Consider the following 15,140-nt stretch of genomic DNA (forward strand, 5'->3'; position numbering starts at 1 on the left):
AGTTAATGACTATAGAGATACTGTATACCATTTGCGGGATTTTTTGCCAAAATCTGTAGGAGTACTGTCCTGGTGGCAGTATTCCTGGTGGCGCTATAAAAGGCCCATGTGAAAAATTTGGGGCAGAGGTTCTGCGCTGGCATCCAGGGACTGTGTGTGCACAGTTTCGCTGTGAGCAAGCCAACGGTGCCAGAGATTAGCTGTACACCAATCTGGGAACCCAGAGCCAGTGAGAATGAAAAACAGCGCCCTCTGCTGTTTGTACTATCTCTCACTGGCTCTGGGACAATGACAACGTAGCACACGTGCGCAAAGGAAACAGGGTCTTGGTCTGCCTTCAGCTTTCACTTCTGGTGGTGCCACTATGTTTTCATTCCCACTAACAATATTTCTACACGGAACACTAACACCACTTCTCCCAGAGAACATGGATCGTTTTGGTTATAAGCCCACTTGTTTCTATGATGAAAGAGTAAGTTAAAATGTGAATATCTTTCCGTGGTTTTGTCTGCTCCGCGGACGCTATTGTTAAATTAGTTTGGGTTTGTTTCGAGGGGGAAAGATCGAAGGACACGTGAATCCCGCCCACTACATTTGATTGGGTAAAGCGCGGCCTGTTTCCTGATCTGAAGGCACGCCCACTTGTAGCCCAGTGCGTACATGTTATGACGAGCCTTCACGAAAGATTTCAACGCAGAGCAGAATCTGTTCTTGAGAGATTAGCTGTACACAGACAAGACAGAATGACACAGACACACACACGGACGGACAGGGGGCAAAACATACTCTCTCGCCATGCCTTTCGGCATGCCTTTCGGCCTGGCGGAGACAATTAAACAAATAGTCTGAAATACATGAAAACGTTTGTCAAATGATTGCAAAATGTGAATCAACATGTTCTCACTCTCAAGCCGCAGCACCGCAGCACGGGTTGTGTGAAATCAAATTCAGTACCATGGAGAGCGACAGCTCCTGTTTGAGAGATTTAAAGGGGTATTTCACATTCTAAAAAACGCTGAGGCGTTAAAGCAAAATTTACTTCCTCACCTATAGAACAAATAACCCTTCCATTGAGACCCGAGTCCAGATCACTGACACTAATAAGGGCCACTGTAGTTCCAGGTCGAGAATCTTCAGATATGGCACTTGAAAATGAGGTCACTTCTATCGCAGGTGCATTGTCATTCACGTCAACTATCTTTATGATGACGCTCTTCTCTGTGACAAGCGGGACACCGCATTTGTCTGAGGCTTGAATTTCTATTTCATAGTTGTCTCTTTGCTCATAATCAATAAGACCCTTCACAACAATTTCCCCTGTAACTGGGTTTATATCAAACAGTTTGAATAATCTTTCATTCATACTGTTCCCAAACTGACATCAATATTAAGCAGTCAATCTTACCTCTCCAGATGTGCGCCTCCTGTCAGAAACAACTAAAGTATTCCCATTGCTGCCTGGAACTATAGTAGAACCGATACTCATTCTGGGTCCAACTAACATGTATCGTCTGTCTCCAGATCTGTATTGGATGCTGTGGCACAGAGTTCCATCGTAATTTGTTTCTTGTAAATATTTGGATGAATAATCTGCTTGTTTTGAGCACTGCATTATAATCAGCACAATGATACTCATGATAAAAAGTACTGAAACTGAGCCCAAAGTTATGATCAGGTAAAAAGCCAAATTGTTGTCCTCTTCATCTTTTGATACACTTTTAACATCAGAAGCTGCAAAAGCCTCTTTAGGCTCCACAACCTTGACAGTCACAGTAGCTGTTGCTGAGAGTGAAACGTTTCCATTGTCTTTGACCAGTATGACCAGTTTATGTTCAGCCTCGTCTGTCTCTGTGAATGAACGAAGTGTTCTTATCTGTCCTGTATAGCGGTCCAAACCAAACAGACTCTGGTCAGTAACTTCCTGTAGTGAATATAATAACCAGCCATTATATCCTATATCAGCATCATAGGCTCGAACTTTAGCCACCAAATATCCTGGGTTCACATTACGGGGAATCTCCTCCACACCTTCAGCAGTACCGTTAGCACTGACTGGATACAAGATGACTGGAGCGTTGTCGTTCTGATCCAGAATGAACACGTTCACTGTGACGTTGCTGCTTAGTGGTGGAGTTCCAGAGTCCGTGGCAACAACTTTGAATTGAAAAGTCTTTAGAGTTTCAAAGTCAAAACTTTTTAATGCCAATATATTCCCATTTTCTGAATTTATGTTTAAAAATGATGTCAATGCATTATTGTTTGTCCCATTCCTAAATATATTGTATAAAATTCTTGCATTTTCATTCTCATCACGGTCAGTGGCCCTGACTGAAAATAAGGAGGCACCTGGAGCATTGTTCTCAGTGATGTAAAAAGTATAGGGGTTCATGGAAAACTCGGGGATGTTATCATTTACATCTGATACAATAACGGTGACTGTCTTTTCAGATGATAATGACGGTTGACCAGCGTCCTTGGCGATAATAGTTACGTCATATTGAGACTGTTTTTCCCTATCGAGGGGTGATTTGGTTATTAAAGAATACATATTATCTTTTAAAGATTGCGATAAAGCAAATGGAACGTCCTCCCGTATAGAACAAATAACTTTTCCATTGAGGCCAGAATCCAAATCACTGGCACTAATAAGAGCAACTGTGGTACCAGGTCTGGACTGTTCAGATATGGCGTTAGAAAATGATGTCACTTCAATTTCAGGAGGATTGTCATTCATATCAACTATCTTAATAATTACACTTTTTTCTGTTGTTAGTTGAGCAAGGCCTTTATCTGATGCTTGGATTTCAATTTCATATCTGTCCTTCTGCTCATAATCTATAAGGTCCTTCACAATAATTTCGCCTGTTGATTGGTTAATTCCAAACAGCTTCAATAATCTATTGTTTACACTGTTGCCAAATGAGTAAACTACCTCTCCATTTGGACCATCATCCAAATCAGTAGCATTGACTTGTATGACAGTTGTACCAACTGGAACATTCTCATTCAATAGCACAGAGTAGACATCTTTAGTAAACACGGGAATGTTGTCATTTACATCAAGTACATCTACTCTGATATTCATATTACCCGACTTTGGAGGTTTCCCCCCATCTAAGGCAGTTAGCACCAATGAGTGGCTCCCCACAGCCTCCCTGTCTAAAGCCTTTTGCAACACCAGTATGGGAATCTTTCCATCTTCTCCCTTATCCTTCACTTCCAAACGGAAGTGGTCGTTGGTGCTCAGTCTATACTGTTGTACTGAAAACTGATCACCATCTGGGTCGCGTGCGGCTTGAAACTGAAATCGTGTTCCTGGTAAAGCGGACTCCCAGATTTCTAACACTTTCTCTGTCTCGGGGAAAGTGGGAGAATGATCATTTATATCCACAACTTCGACTTCCACGTAATGGATTTCTAAGGGGGTTTCAAGCACGGTTTTCAGACTGATCAAACATGCGCTGCTCCGCTCACATACCTCTTCTCTGTCTATCTTTCTGTTTACATATAAGATACCATCGTTCTGATTCACATGGAAAAGAGAATCAGTAGAGCCAGAAACAATTCGATACCTCCTTTCTTTCAGTGTGTTCTTATCCAAGCCCAAATCTTTTGCTATATTCCCAACGACTGTTCCTTTTTTAGCTTCCTCTGATACCGAATATCTTATTTGTGCTGAGGCCACGCTGCACAAAAGAAGCAAAGCAACCAGGAAAGCAAACCACCGCCGTCGGCCCCTCCATGCCTCGCGTCCTCTTTGTTCCATGATGAAGCAAAAACAAATGTACGTAATCCTCACAAAGACCTATGACAGCTTAATGAAAAATATTTCATCCTACATACTCATAAAGGTCAATATTCATTATCCTCACTTAAGCAAAAAACATCGTTAGACGTGCTTAGAAATGATGACAAATCTTCCTCTGCATAGGCTACCAAAGCCACTGAAGGGGTGGACCCAAGGACTTTCTGAATCCTTTTCTTCGGAGCACACTGACACCATGCGATCTCACAACCCAGTACATGAGCATTTTAGAAGAATATCAGAGAGTCTAACAACCTCTAATTTAATCATCAAGATAATGTTATAAGCAATTCATCCTAAACACACTGAAACGTTGACCATCCAACTGAACAAAAAACAACAACAACCATACAAAAGTAAATAAATAGTCCGAAATACATGAAATGTTTGTCAAATGATCACAGTGAATCAGCACAATTCTCATTATCAAGCCGCAACACGGATTGCGTAAATACAATTTCAGCACCATGGAGAGCGACATCTCCTTCTTGAGAGACTTAAAGGGATATTCCATTTAAAATACTTCTGGGATCATATTAACGTCTACTCTGGCTTTTGTGTGCATCCCAGAAAGTGTTTAAGTTGCTTGATTCAATATTTAGATGTTTGATATTCATGTTATCAGACACGCCCCTCCTATTTTAACCCATTGAACTCAAAATTCCATTTTAACGCATTACACTATTTGAAATCACATGTCCCAGCATTGTTCTGGTGACTGACGTTGTCCTTGAGTGAGGGGCTGTGTTTTATTTTTTTTATTATTACCTTTTCCATAAAAAAAATGAAAATGATAAACACAATATAAAATAATAAAATGAAATGAATGAAAAGGCTATTAAAAAAACACATTAGAATGACAAAATCAGTCAAAGGGAAATATGTCTTCAATGAGTCTATAATAGTTAATAGGAGGGGAGGTGTATGATTAAATGCATATCAAATATTTAGATATTGAATCAAGCAACTTTTTAAAAAAAAGATACCCCTTTACCATAACACATTTGCTGGGGAGAGTTATTTTCAAAGGAAAGCTGTAAGTTGTTGGTTGTTGACATATTTAAATTGTTGCTTAGCAGAATAAATGCATAATTATTACAAAAAATTGTTGTTAGTTGTGGTGTTCATGTTAGAGCACATCAACATTAAAATACGTCAACCCTTATACCTCTCCAGATTAAGGCCTCCTGCATGCGTCAGAGACCACTAGAGTAATCCCATTGATGCCAGGAGCTATACTGCTATAGTACAACCGATACTCATTCTGAGTCCAACATGTACCTTCTGTCAGATCTGCACTGATGCTGTGGTGGCACAGTGTTCCATCGTGATGTTTTTCTTGTAAATAGTTGGAGGTATAGTCCGCGAGTTTGGAGAACTGCATTAAAGTCAACACGAAAATACTAATCAGGAAAGGTGTTGAAAGTAGCTGTTGCTGAGAGAGAAACGTTTCCAATGTCTTTTTACCAGTATGACCAGTTTACGTTCAGCCTCGTCTGTCTCTGTGAATGAACGAAGTGTTCTTAAATGTCCTGTATAGCAGTCCAAACCAAACAGACTGTGGTCAGTAACTTTCTGTATTGAATATAATAACCAGACGTTACATCCTACACCAGCATCATATAGGCTCTCACTTTAGCCACCAGTCCTGCTGGCAGGACTGCTGGCAGTGTCCTGCGTTCACATAACGAGGAATCTCCTCCACACCTTCAGCAGTACCGTTAGCACTGACTGGATAAAAGATGACTGGAACATTGTCGTTCTGATCCAGAATAAACACGTTCACTGTGACGTTGCTGCTAAATAAGGTGTGGTTCCAGAGTCTTTGGAAATAATTCTAAAGGAATATAAAACGTAGCCATGCGTAATACCACGACATAACTTCAAAATAAGAATGATTAGGCTACAGTGAGCCACCAGCATTCCCAAAGCATCGGTACACCACTAAATTATCAGTTCAATTTCAGCACTGATACCAATGGATTTTAGCACCATGGACAGTGACACACTGCACAGGGAAACCTGACAATAGACATAATTTTTTTGCGAACGCAGCGGAAGGAGGCGCGCCGAAGGCGCGCCTCCGCGCAAGTGGAGCTTACTATGAAACCGTGCTCGGGTTGTGTCTCTGTGTCTCTGTGTCTCTGTGTGTCTGTGTTCACCTCTCATTGGCTGCATGCACCCATGTGACTCACGCTCTCATTGCCTGCCTGCCCCTGGGTGACATGACTCACATGCGTGCACTGCCTGTAAGCAGCCACCCGAGTGCGCCAGAGTGCAGGAATTTGGACAATGCTCTGACACCGTAAATACACAATATTTTCGAGCTGCGTTCGCTTCCAGCGTTCGCGCGTCTTACTTGTACTACTTACATGACAAGGACTAGTTTCCAATGTTAGTAAATGTTCTATTTTAAAAGTGAAACCTCGTGGAGGACATGACTCTCAAAACTTGGTTCTAATCTACACCGTGTTCTAGACCAGCAAAGGGTTGGTGCAAGAGTTGAAACATTTTTGAGTTTGGGACAACCAAACTCCTACACACAGCTTTGTGGAATGATTGGAATCTGGGCGTGCTGTGCACTCCTCAAAGGCTATATAGGTGGGCGTGGCTATGGTGAAAAAGGGGCCGGGTTTGGTAAAGAACGGTCTGTGTGTGGGAAAAAGGGGGCGGGTTTGCTAAAAAAGGCTAAAAAAGGGTCCGGAACGTGTCATCATTGGTTGGCCGTCCACCGATTGGTTGTGATATTGCCCTGAAAACCAACAACAACCAATCAAACCCATGACTGTCCCTTCGGGCTATAGAATATAGCCCGTTTCTCGGTGTGTGTGTGTGTGTGTGTGTGTGTGTGTGTGTGTGTGTGTGTGTGTGTGTGTGTGTGTGTGTGTGTGTGTGTGTGTGTGTGTGTGTGTGTGTGTGTGTGTGTGTGTGTGTGTGTGTGTGGCGCGGCAAGTTTCTTGTGTGTGTGTGTGTGTGTGTGTGTGTGTGTGTGTGTGTGTGTGTGTGTGTGTGTGTGTGTGTGTGTGTGTGTGTGTGTGTGTGTGTGTGTGTGTGTGTGTGTGTGTGTGTGTGTGTGTGTGCGCGCGTGTAGCGTGCGTTATTATGTTTGCCAGAGGTGTCGTATTTTGGTTTGTTTGACAATGGATATACTATTGATCTTACTACGATCGTCTGTCACGACCGTCATGGATGAACTTCAATCTGGTGTTTTGCACTTTTTCCATTTACGGTCTTACATCTACATAAACGTTCAAATTTCAAATGTAAAGTTCTTACCTCATGGCCACGGACGTTATAATTATGTAAGGTTTCTTAACAGTATCTGTTTATTCTGTGTTGTTCAATAAAAAGCATTTTAATCCGATTGACGGCCATTTCCTAATACAGTTACAATGTATCAAAGTGCAATACACCTCCCAACCGCTAAGGTCACTTAGTTGAAAGCATGGAGAAAATTCCAAAAAAGAGGCCACTGATTGAATTAGAATGCTTTTCATTGAACAATACGGAAGACACGGGTACTTCTGATGGCCCGTATATAATTGTAACATTCATGGCCATGAGTTAAGCACTTTACATTTGAAACTTGAAGGTTTATGTAGATGTATGGGTTGTAAAGGAGAAAGTTCAAAAATCAGGTTGAAGTTCAGCCATGACGCTGGTGACGGACGATGCGATCGTGTTTCCACAGTAGGTGATGTGTTGCTTTTTTTCTGTATAGTTATTGTTTTGACAAGGTGTCACCTGAACTACTACAAACCTTGCTAGTTATAGTGTTATGTGCACACTACAGTAGGTCTATGTACATTATGTGAAGGCCTGTTATGTGCGCAGTAGGCCTACCTTTTTTTATTTGACAACTTCAGTTACTTGTTACTTTGTAGATTTCGATTATTATTACAAAACTTACATTAGCCACTTCACCCCTATATACATTTCGTCCATTCGAAAATAGCCTACAATAGATCTACAAGCTCACAGATCTTGTAGATCTGCTATTTTCAAAAGATGTCATACATTTGACAACTTGTGAAATGGGACATTCTGCATAATGAGTAGCCTACTTTCTAGTTTTGGTACTTTAAATACATTTACATACCAATATTTTTGTACTTTTACTCAAGTCAATTTTTAATTCCGGACTTTTACTTGTAACAGAGTATTTCTAGATTTTCAACATTGCAGTATTGATACTTTTACTAAAGTAAAAAATGTGAATGCTTTTTCCACTGACTGTATGTCCATTTCCAACCACGAGGTTAGTGCATTCCACGTTTTTCACATTTTGTCAATTTCTTGGGGAAAAAAGCAGATCTACACGCCCACAACGTGTCACAAACTCTCATATTGGATATTATGTAATCCAATTAACTCTTGTTTTCTGTCTGAGAGCCGGTTTGTTGTCAAATCCAGATGAGAGGGATTCCCCTTTTCTCTTCTCAAAAGCATGTTAAGTAGCCATATGTATTCTGCTTTCCGATATTCAAATTATAGAGAGCCATGAAGAGAAATAGGAGCAAAAACTTTCATTGAAATCAATATAATAAGCAGTCAATCTTACCTCTCCAGATGTGCTCCTCCTGTCAGACACAACTAAAGTATTCCCATTGCTGCCTGGAACTATAGTAGAACCAATACTCATTCTGGGTCCAACTAACATGTATCGTCTGTCTCCAGATCTGTACTGGATGCTGTGGCACAGAGTTCCATCATAATTTGTTTCTTGTAAATATTTGGATGAATAATCTGCTTGTTTGGAGCACTGCATTATAATCAGCACAATGATACTGATGATGAAAAGTACTGAAACTGAGCCCAAAGTTATAATCAGGTAAAAAGCCAAATTGTTGTCCTCTTCATCTTTTGAAACACTTTTAACATCAGAAGCTGCAAAAGCCTCTTTAGGCTCCACAACCTTGACATTCACAGTAGCAGTTGCTGAGAGTGAAACATTTCCATTGTCTTTGACCAGTATGACCAGTTTATGTTCAGCTTCGTCTGTCTCTGTGAATGAACGAAGTGTTCTTAGCTGTCCTGTATAGCGGTCCAAACCAAACAGACTGTGGTCAGTAACTTCCTGTAGTGAATATAATAACCAGCCATTATATCCTATGTCAGCATCATAGGCTCGAACTTTAGCCACCAAATGTCCTGGGTTCACATTACGAGGAATCTCCTCCACACCTTCAGCAGTACCGTTAGCATTGACTGGATACAAGATGACTGGAGCGTTGTCGTTCTGATCCAGAATGAACACGTTCACTGTGACGTTGCTGTTCAGTGGTGGAGTTCCAGAGTCTGTGGCAACAACTTGAAACCGAAAAGTCTTTAGAGTTTCAAAGTCAAAACTTTTTAATGCCAATATATTCCCATTTTCTGAATTTATGTTTAAAAATGATGTCAATGCATTATTGTTTGTCCCATTCCTAAATATATTGTATAAAATCCTGGCATTTTCATTCTCATCACGGTCAGTGGCCCTGACTGAAAATAAGGAGGCACCTGGAGCATTGTTCTCAGTGATATAAAAAGTATAGGGGTTCATGGAAAACTGGGGGACGTTATCATTTACATCTGATACAATAACGGTGACTGTCTTTTCAGATGATAATGACGGTTGACCCCCGTCCTTGGCAATAATAGTTACGTCATATTGAGACTGTGTTTCCCTATCGAGGGGTGATTTGGTTATTAAAGAATACATATTATCTTTTAAAGATTGTGATAAAGAAAATGGAACGTCCTCCCGTATAGAACAAGTAACTTTTCCATTGAGGCCAGAATCCAAATCACTGGCACTAATAAGAGCAACTGTGGTACCAGGTCTGGACTGTTCAGATATGGCGTTGGAAAATGATGTCACTTCAATTTCAGGAGGATTGTCATTCATATCAACTATCTTAATAATTACACTTTTTTCTGTTGTTAGTGGAGCAAGGCCTTTATCTGATGCTTGGATTTCAATTTCATATCTGTCCTTCTGCTCATAATCTATAAGGTCCTTCACAATAATTTCGCCTGTTGATTGGTTGATTCCAAACAGCTTCAATAATCTATTATTAACACTGTTGCTAAATGAGTAAACTACCTCTCCATTTGGACCATCATCCAAATCAGTAGCATTGACTTGTATGACAGTTGTACCAACTGGAACATTCTCATTCAATAGCACAGAATAAACATCTTTAGAAAACACGGGAATGTTGTCATTTACATCAAGTACATCTACTATGATATTCATATTACCCGATTTTGGAGGTTTTCCACCATCTAAGGCAGTTAGCACCAATGAGTGGCTCCCCACAGTCTCCCTGTCTAAAGCCTTTTGCAACACTAGTATGGGAATCTTTCCATCTTCTCCCTTATCCTTCACTTCCAAACGGAAGTGGTCGTTGGTGCTCAGTCTATACTGTTGTACTGAAAACTGATCACCATCTGGGTCGCGTGCGGCTTGCAACTGAAATCGTGTTCCTGGTAAAGCCGACTCCGACATTTCTAACACTTTCTCTGTCTCGGGGAAAGTGGGAGAATGATCGTTAATATCCACAACTTCGACTTCCACGTAATGGATTTCTAAGGGGGTTTCAAGCACGGTTTTCAGACTGATCAAGCATGCACTGCTCCGCTCACATACGTCTTCTCTGTCTATCTTCCTGTTTACATATAAGATACCATCGTTCTGATTCACATGGAAAAGAGAATCAGTAGAGCCAGAAACAATTCGATACCTCCTTTCTTTCAGTGTGTTCTTATCCAAGCCCAAATCCTTTGCTATATTCCCAACGACTGTTCCTTCTTTAGATTCCTCTGATACCGAATATCTTATTTGCGCTGAGGCCACGCTGCACAAAAGAAGCAAAGCAACCAGGAAAGCAAACCACCGCCGTCGGCCCCTCCATGCCTCGCGTCCTCTTTGTTCCATGATGAAGCAAAAACAAATATACGTAATCCTCTAGAACACCGATGACAGCTTTATGACGTTTACTCCATCAAACATACTCATACATTTCTATGTTCATCATCCCCACTTACGCAAAAACATTCTTAGAAATGCTTGTGAATGATGTCAAATGTTCCTGCGCATAGGCTACTAAAGCCACTGAGGGGTGGATCCAAGATCCTATCATGAAAAGGAATTTCTGAATCATTTTCTGCAGCGCACACTGACACCATGCGATCTTACAACTCAGTGCAGGAGCGTTACAACCTGAACCATATTCTAATCATCTCAATATTGCAATAAAAGCAATTTGTTAATCATCCTAAACACACGAAACATTGACCAGCCAACTGGAAAAACAAAAACAAAAAACAAAACAGACTTCAAATCAAAATTAAACAAATAGTCTGAAATACATGAAAACGTTTGTCAGATGATTGCAAAATATGAATCAACATATTCTCACTCTCAAGCGGTGGCACCGCAGCAAGGGTTGTGTGAATTCAAATTCAGCACCACGGAGAGCGACAGCTCCTGTTTGAGAGATTTAAAGGGGTATTTAACTTTTTGTTAAAGTTCTTGGGTAATTTTAACGGCTACTTTGGCTTTTGTGCGCAAATTTTTTTTATGTGGCTTGATTCAATATTTAGATATTTAAAATTAATTGTATTAGACATGCCCCTTATATAAACCCGTTGAACTTCAAACTCCCTTTTAACCACACTAGCCATTTACATACACACGTCCCTGCATGGTGCTGGTGACGGATATGTCCTTGCATGAGGGGGGCGTGTTTTCTTTTAATTATTATTCCTTAAAAAAACAAAAGAATATGAAGGTGAAAATGAATATATCAAATAATACAATAAAATAAATGAAAAAGCATTTGAAAAAGCACAGTCCACTCCCCTCACACAATAGAAAGACACCAGACCCAGGGACGAGTGTTTTCAATTAGTCTAAAATGGTCAATAGGAGGGGGGTGTGTCTGCTAAAATGAATATCAAATATCTAGATATTGAATCAAGCAACTCAACAAATAACCCTTAACATAACACATTTGCGGGGGAGAGTTCATTTCAATTGAAAGCTGTAAGTTGTTGACACATTTAAAATGTTGCTTAGCAGAATACAGTTAAAGGATTATTATTAGTATTATCATCATTAGATTTTTTTAATGAAACATAATTCTCGTTATGAATTGTAGGTTTCTGTTAGTCATTCAAACACGTCAACCCTCTTACCTCTCCAGATGAAGGCCTCCTGTCAGAGACCACTAGAGTATTCCCATTGCTTCCAGGAGCTATAGTAGAACCAATACTCATTCTGGGTCCAACTAACATGTACCTTCTGTCTCCAGATCTGTACTGAATGCTGTGGCACAGTGTTCCGTCGTAATTTGTTTCTTGTAAATATTTGGAGGTATAGTCCGCGGGTTTGGAGCACTGCATTACAATCAACACGATGATACTAATCAGGAAAAGGGTTGAAACTGAACCCAAAGTTACGATCAGATAAAATGTCCCATTATTTTCCTCCTCCTCTGTTATTGTACTTTTCACATCAGAAGCTGCAAAAGCCTCTTTGGGTTCCACAACTTTGACAATCACAGTAGCTGTTGCAGAGAGTGAAACGTTTCCATTGTCTTTTACCAGTATGACCAGTTTATGTTCAGCCTCGTCTGTCTCTGTGAATGAGCGAAGTGTTCTTATCTGTCCTGTATAGCGGTCCAAACCAAAAAGACTGTGGTCAGTAACTGCCTGCAGAGAATATAATAACCAGCCATTATATCCTACATCAGCATCATAGGCTCTCACTTTAGCCACCAAATGTCCTGGGTTCACATTACGAGGAATCTCCTCCACACCTTCAGCAGTACCGTTAGCACTGACTGGATACAAGATGACTGGAGTGTTGTCGTTCTGATCCAGAATGAACACATTCACAGTGACGTTGCTGCTTAACGATGGAGTTCCAGAGTCTGTGGCAACAACTTGGAACTGAAATGTTTTCAAAGTTTCAAAGTCAAAGTTCTTCAGCCCCATAATATCACCGCTTTCTGGATTAATATTTAGAAATGATGCTTCTTTATTGTCAGTTGCTCCATTTCTTTGAATGCTATATAAAATAAGGGCATTATCTCCCTCATCACGATCAGACGCCCTTACAGAAAATAGTGATGCTCCTGGAGCATTGTTCTCACTAACATAGAAAGTATAGGGACTCAGTGAGAACTCTGGACTGTTGTCATTAACATCTGACACAATAACACTTATCGTCTTTTCAGATGATAACACTGGTTGGCCAGCGTCCTTGGCTATTATAGTTATATCATATCTAGTCTGTTTCTCTCTATCCAGAGGTAACTTGGTTATTAATGAATACATATTGTCTTGCAAGGATGGCGTTAAAGCAAAATTTACTTCCTCACCTATAGAACAAATAACCTTTCCATTGAGACCCGAGTCCAGATCACTGACACTAATAAGGGCCACTGTAGTTCCAGGTCTGGAATCTTCAGATATGGCACTTGAAAATGAGGTCACTTCTATCACAGGTGCATTGTCATTCACGTCAACTATCTTTATTATTACGGTCTTCTCTGTGACAAGCGGGGCAACGCCTTTGTCTGAAGCTTGAATTTCTATTTCATAGTTGTCTCTTTGCTCATAATCAATAAGACTCTTCACAACAATTTCCCCTGTAACTGGGTTTATATCAAACAGTTTGAATAATCTTTCATTCATACTGTTCCCAAATGAATATATTACCTCTCCATTGAGACCCTCATCCAAATCAGTTGCATTTACTTGAATCACATATGTACCTATATCAGCATTTTCGTTAAGTTGCACTGAATAAACCTCTTTGGAGAAAACAGGAGCATTATCGTTGACGTCTAATACGTCAACAATTATTTTTGTGTTACCTGATCTTGGTGGTTTACCTCCATCAGTAGCGGTGAGTATTAACGTGAGACTTCTAATAGCCTCTCTATCTAATGACTTTTGCAACGCTAAAATTGGTATTTTCCCATATTCTCCTTTATCTTTGACTTCCAAACGGAAATATTCGTTCTGACTGAGCCTATACTGCTGGACAGAAAATATACCACGATCAGAGTCGCTTGCAGCTTTCAGCTGAAATCGTGTCCCTGGTATGGTGGTCTCAGATATTTCTAAGCGTCTCTCTTTCTCCGGGAAGCTGGGGGAATGGTCGTTTACGTCTAGCACCTCCACGGCAACATAATGGATCTCGAGGGGATTCTCCAATACGGTTTTCAAGTTGACAACACACACGGTGCTCCGTTCGCATATCTCCTCTCTGTCCACTTTTTTGTTCACGAATAGAACTCCATCATCCCGACTAACTTGGAAAATTGGATCATTGGAGGTAGACACAATTCTAAATCCCCTTCCATTCAAACCGACAAGGTCCAACCCTAAATCCTTGGCTAGATTTCCAACAAAGGTTCCTTCTTTGACCTCTTCAGATATTGAATATCTTATCTGAGCCAGAGCTCCATTCCTTAAAAGAAACACAGCAATCGCGAAATAAATCCACCATTGTTGCTTCCCCCGTGCATTGCGTCCTCTTTGTTCCATGATCAACGATAAAATAAAATAAAAATCCAAAAGAACTACAAGAGCATTCCGAAGTAAACTTCATCCTTCATTTTTAAAAACAAAGTGTTGCCTCATTACTCGCATCAACGACATATGCTTGTAAATATTTAGACAAACACGAGCTCGCTGCACGCTGTGCAGATTTGTAGAGATGCTAAAATACCAAGGGGTGGAACCAAGTGCTGCCAATGACGAAAGCTCCTGTGTCGTTATTCTGCAAGTACACTGACACCCTGAATCCTGAATCACATTGCAGACAATTGTTTAAAAAAATAGTTATACAATTGGTACTCAACAACTCGAATAATTCTAAAGGAATATGCAATATCACCATACGTATTACCACGACAGAACTTAACATTTTAAAGGATTAGGCTACCGTGAGCCACCACCACCATTTCCAATAAATCGGTACACCACTAAATGATCAGTTCAACTTCAGCGCTGATTCCAATATATTAGCACCATGGACAGTGACACGTTGCACAGGGTAACCTGACAGACAAGAAAACCACAACAAAAGTACTACTTATTAGTTTCAAATATTAGTATGTTCTATTTTAAAAGTGAAACCTCGTGGAGGACAAACTCTCAAATCCTGGTTCTAATCTCTAGAGACCATGTTCTATACCAGCAAAGAGTTGGTGCCAGAGTTGAACCAGTTTTTCTGTCTGAGAGCCAGTTTGTTGTCAAATCCAAGGGATTACCCATTTCTCTTCTCAAAAGCATGTTAAGTGGCTCGGACTGCTGGCCTTGAGGTCCGGGCACC

At 40.5% G+C, this 15,140-nt stretch overlaps 2 protein-coding genes across 2 annotated transcripts; both read right to left on the reverse strand.

The window, feature by feature from the left end:
- Positions 1-1,387: 1,387 nt before the first annotated feature.
- Positions 1,388-3,766, reverse strand: LOC308075604 (protocadherin alpha-8-like; the record flags this gene model as incomplete). Its single annotated transcript, XM_080415550.1, has 1 exon — positions 1,388-3,766. One exon carries the CDS (start codon positions 3,764-3,766, stop codon positions 1,388-1,390), a length of 2,379 nt encoding a protein of 792 aa, XP_080271676.1.
- A 1,669-nt stretch (positions 3,767-5,435) lies between these two features.
- On the reverse strand, positions 5,436-14,769 carry LOC308075606 (protocadherin alpha-8-like; the record flags this gene model as incomplete). Its single annotated transcript, XM_080415553.1, has 4 exons — positions 5,436-5,536; positions 8,330-10,346; positions 13,970-14,115; positions 14,751-14,769. The coding sequence occupies 4 exons, from the start codon at positions 14,767-14,769 to the stop codon at positions 5,436-5,438; spliced, it is 2,283 nt and encodes a 760-aa protein (XP_080271679.1).
- Between the last annotated feature and the right edge of the window lie 371 nt (positions 14,770-15,140).

The sequence above is a fragment of the Gymnoscopelus braueri genome, assembly GCF_963280865.1.
Source record: "Gymnoscopelus braueri genome assembly, chromosome: 20".
NCBI classification, from domain to species: domain Eukaryota; kingdom Metazoa; phylum Chordata; class Actinopteri; order Myctophiformes; family Myctophidae; genus Gymnoscopelus; species Gymnoscopelus braueri.